Source organism: Antrostomus carolinensis, unplaced genomic scaffold (assembly GCF_000700745.2).
Source record: "Antrostomus carolinensis isolate BGI_N321 unplaced genomic scaffold, ASM70074v2 scaffold27564, whole genome shotgun sequence".
NCBI classification, from domain to species: Eukaryota; Metazoa; Chordata; class Aves; order Caprimulgiformes; family Caprimulgidae; genus Antrostomus; species Antrostomus carolinensis.
The window spans coordinates 37,763-40,987 of NW_010310626.1; the positions used below are offsets into that span (position 1 = coordinate 37,763).

General features: G+C 35.9%; 1 protein-coding gene across 1 annotated transcript in view; it reads right to left on the reverse strand.

Annotated features, from left to right (window-relative positions):
• The window catches only part of LOC104523795 (calpain-7), a gene marked incomplete at its 5' end in the record, with an annotated part of 12,658 nt that extends 9,750 nt beyond the window's left edge, over nucleotides 1–2,908 (reverse strand). Inside the window, 2 exons of the mRNA XM_010166488.1 lie at nucleotides 829–928; nucleotides 2,764–2,908. Of these exons, the coding sequence (XP_010164790.1) occupies nucleotides 829–928; nucleotides 2,764–2,908 (245 nt within the window). The remainder of the gene's footprint in view (nucleotides 1–828; nucleotides 929–2,763) is intronic.
• Between the last annotated feature and the right edge of the window lie 317 nt (nucleotides 2,909–3,225).

Genomic DNA, 3,225 nt, shown 5'->3' on the forward strand with positions numbered 1-3,225 from the left:
GGAAAGAGACTAGTTGATGAGCTTTGAGATTAGCATACCCATTATCTCATTTTGTTACATCACCACAGTGTATTTTAGAATTAATTTGAACCAAAAGATGGAAGGAGCCTTTAGAGATTAAACTGAGTAGTTGTACTATGGATGAAGGAGCTTGTGCAGAACTATCATATATATAAACAGTGTGGAAGCAGTGGCAAAGTGCGGTATAGTGGAGCAGAAAAATTGAGAAACCCATCCTTTCCAGAACTGAGACACACACTTATCCTCAAACTGGGTGACAAAAAGAATTAATATGATGGATACTAACTAGAAGACAGGTATAATGTGCAGAAAAAATCAGAAGGCAAGGAAGATTACTTACAATAATTACAACTGGTGAAAAATGGAATTAGTTAAACTACTCTGACATCAGCAAACACACACTGTAAAGACAACATCTACTGCACAAATGACCTGCAACTGTCCAGGAAAATGCATTCCAAATAAAAACTAGGTCACTCGAGCACTGTCTGGTGACTACTTAAGCAAAACACAGACTGCCAAAAATCTGATTTCTATTCTGACAGATGTAGGACTGTAGTCAGAATCTGGTCACACAAGCTTAGGTTCACAGCATCATCAAAAAGTTCACTGGAGTTTCAATGACGTTACAGAAGTAGTCAAAAGCAAAGCCTGGACTTAGAATTTAAAAGTGTAAAGTCAAGCTCAAGGGAGTATAGTTGGGGCCCAAGCTCCAACTTGGAAGGAGAATGGAAGGAAGGAAGTACAACATCAGAACATTTAGTCAGGTATCCACACAAAGGTTCTTGTTTTTTTTCTTAGACCAACCTGTGAATACATGTAGATTCTTTAAAGAGACTTGGGTTCCAACTCAAATAAATAACATCATAGTACTGGCACAGGTCCTCCCAGGCTATCCAAAAAATGCCTAAAAAGGAAATATTGTTATTGTTTCCTGACCAGGCACCTTGATTCTACTTGGATTTCAAAAGTCTCTTTCCAAGCAAACGATCTGGTTTATATAAACCCACATTTCTGTAAAAGTTATTAGTAACATCTGCATTGCCCAAATTTCTAAACTTAAACCCCAAAACAAACAAGTTAACCCAAGAAAAACAAATTAGTCACTGCTTATCATTAGAGACTTTCTGAAACTGTCAGAATGCTTTTCATTCTCAAGCACTAAGCAGAAGGCATGACAGAATCTATTGTATTGAAAGAGACATAATTAATTAATTGACCTGCCTTCCCATTCCCTAGGTTTCTGAGAAAAAAACAAACAAAAAACCCCTTACATAATCCCCAATTCAACAACCTACTTCAGTAGTCATCCAGCATAATCAAGTACTCAATCAACATGAGTATGTTTGAATGTATTTCTTAGATACTTCATCCAACATTTACATTACTTTAGCACCCTGAATCCGCTTCATCTTTAGAAAATTCTCATGCAATTATTCTAATTCTCCATAGCTCCCTTAATTGCAACTCCAGCCAACAACAATGCTTGCAAGCTGACAGATTCCTGATGAAATGAACTCTCAAGAAGCTAACAGCTTTGTTTTGTAATTCAAGTCTCTGACATGCAGTTGCAGATCTTGCAGTGCTAAAAAAAAGCTGCAGTCAGCGTATCTACATGTTTAGACAAGACCAGAACGTAAACCCAGTCAGAAGAAACAACTCCCTTAAAATTATTAATGTAATTTTATATAAATTTCAACTATTAGATATTGCAGATATATATATATATTCCTTACTGAAAGACTTGGCAAATAAATAATAAGCTAATCTCTTATAACTGCCACAAAACCAGAGCTACTATTCTTATATTTAAATCAGAAGTTTTTCTTACCCATTTGCATCAGGCTCATCATTAAGTGCTATAATTTAATGGTTTTGAATGCATACTGTTGTCAAAATAAAGTGGCACTAAACAAAAGGGCCCCCTCACAGAGATAAACAAACAGCAACTAGAACACTATAAAAAAGAGCAGACATCTCTTTCTGAAAGGAAAACACAGCTTCTGAAGAATTTTTAAACTGTTAGCAGCCTGCCCTTCCACCAGCAAACCCACACCAACTTTCTAGGTGCTACGCTCTGCTGCTCCCTAGGGAAGATGGGACATGACAACACTGGGCATCGTTCCAAGTGGTTTCTCTGGACAGCGACACAGTAGTGCCACTGTCTCAAAGACAGATCTCAACCTATTCTTACAGCTGGAAATAGAATGCATGTAAAGATTTGTTGACAGGTATATTCATGTAATGCAAGGGGAAAAAAAAACCCACTTGCCTTCAATGCACAACCTCAAATATAAGCAAGACTAATTTAAATACTGATTACAGTAAGCATTTTGCTAAATATTTGCAAATGTTGGAGGAAAAAACGCACAAAAAGTCTATTCACATATTAAAAAGCAGCATTACACAGCTTATTGTCAGAATGTTATCTTTACATAAGATAACATGAACCCCCCCATGCCCAGATACTGAGGTAGCAACACTTAAGCAGAGATCACTTCTTATCAATGAATTTGAGATATTAAACAGTCCAGGTTACTTAAACCCCAGTGAAACCTGAAATTACATTTTTAAATACACAAATACATTCCAAACTTCTGGGCTATTTATAGTTCATAGTTTACAGTATTTGTTTTACTCCTCCTCTCCTTGTGCTTAAGCATTTCCTTCTGCCTTCCTGCAGGTATACACCACAAAAATCTACATTATCTGAAAAGTTAGTGACTTCTAAAACTTCATTACCATTGTCTATTTTCTGAGCTGTTCTGGGATCAAAGTTCAAGTATTTTTGTAAATCTGGGGTCCAATTTCTTGTGTCATTTTCACTGTATCTTCCCTTCCAACGTAAGTGGCTCCAGGGATTTTTTAACTGAAGAAATCGAAGCCCCTAAAGAAATACAAAATAAAATAGCTGACAAAAATTTACAAAATAATGTATCTTGTCAAGGTAATTTTTATATTTATATTACCATAGAATATGGACCAATAGCTCAAGAAAAAAAATCTAACTCTTAATACAGACAAAATGAACTTAAACTCATTTTCTAAAATCTAACTATATTTTATATGTTCACTTATCAATTCAGCACCAGTAAGTTTTCTGGAATTTCCCAATGCAGCTGAAGAAGAAATAAACTACATAAGCCATTAGAGCAAAAAACTCAATGACATCATGCTGATGACACAAAGCTGGGAGGAGTGGCT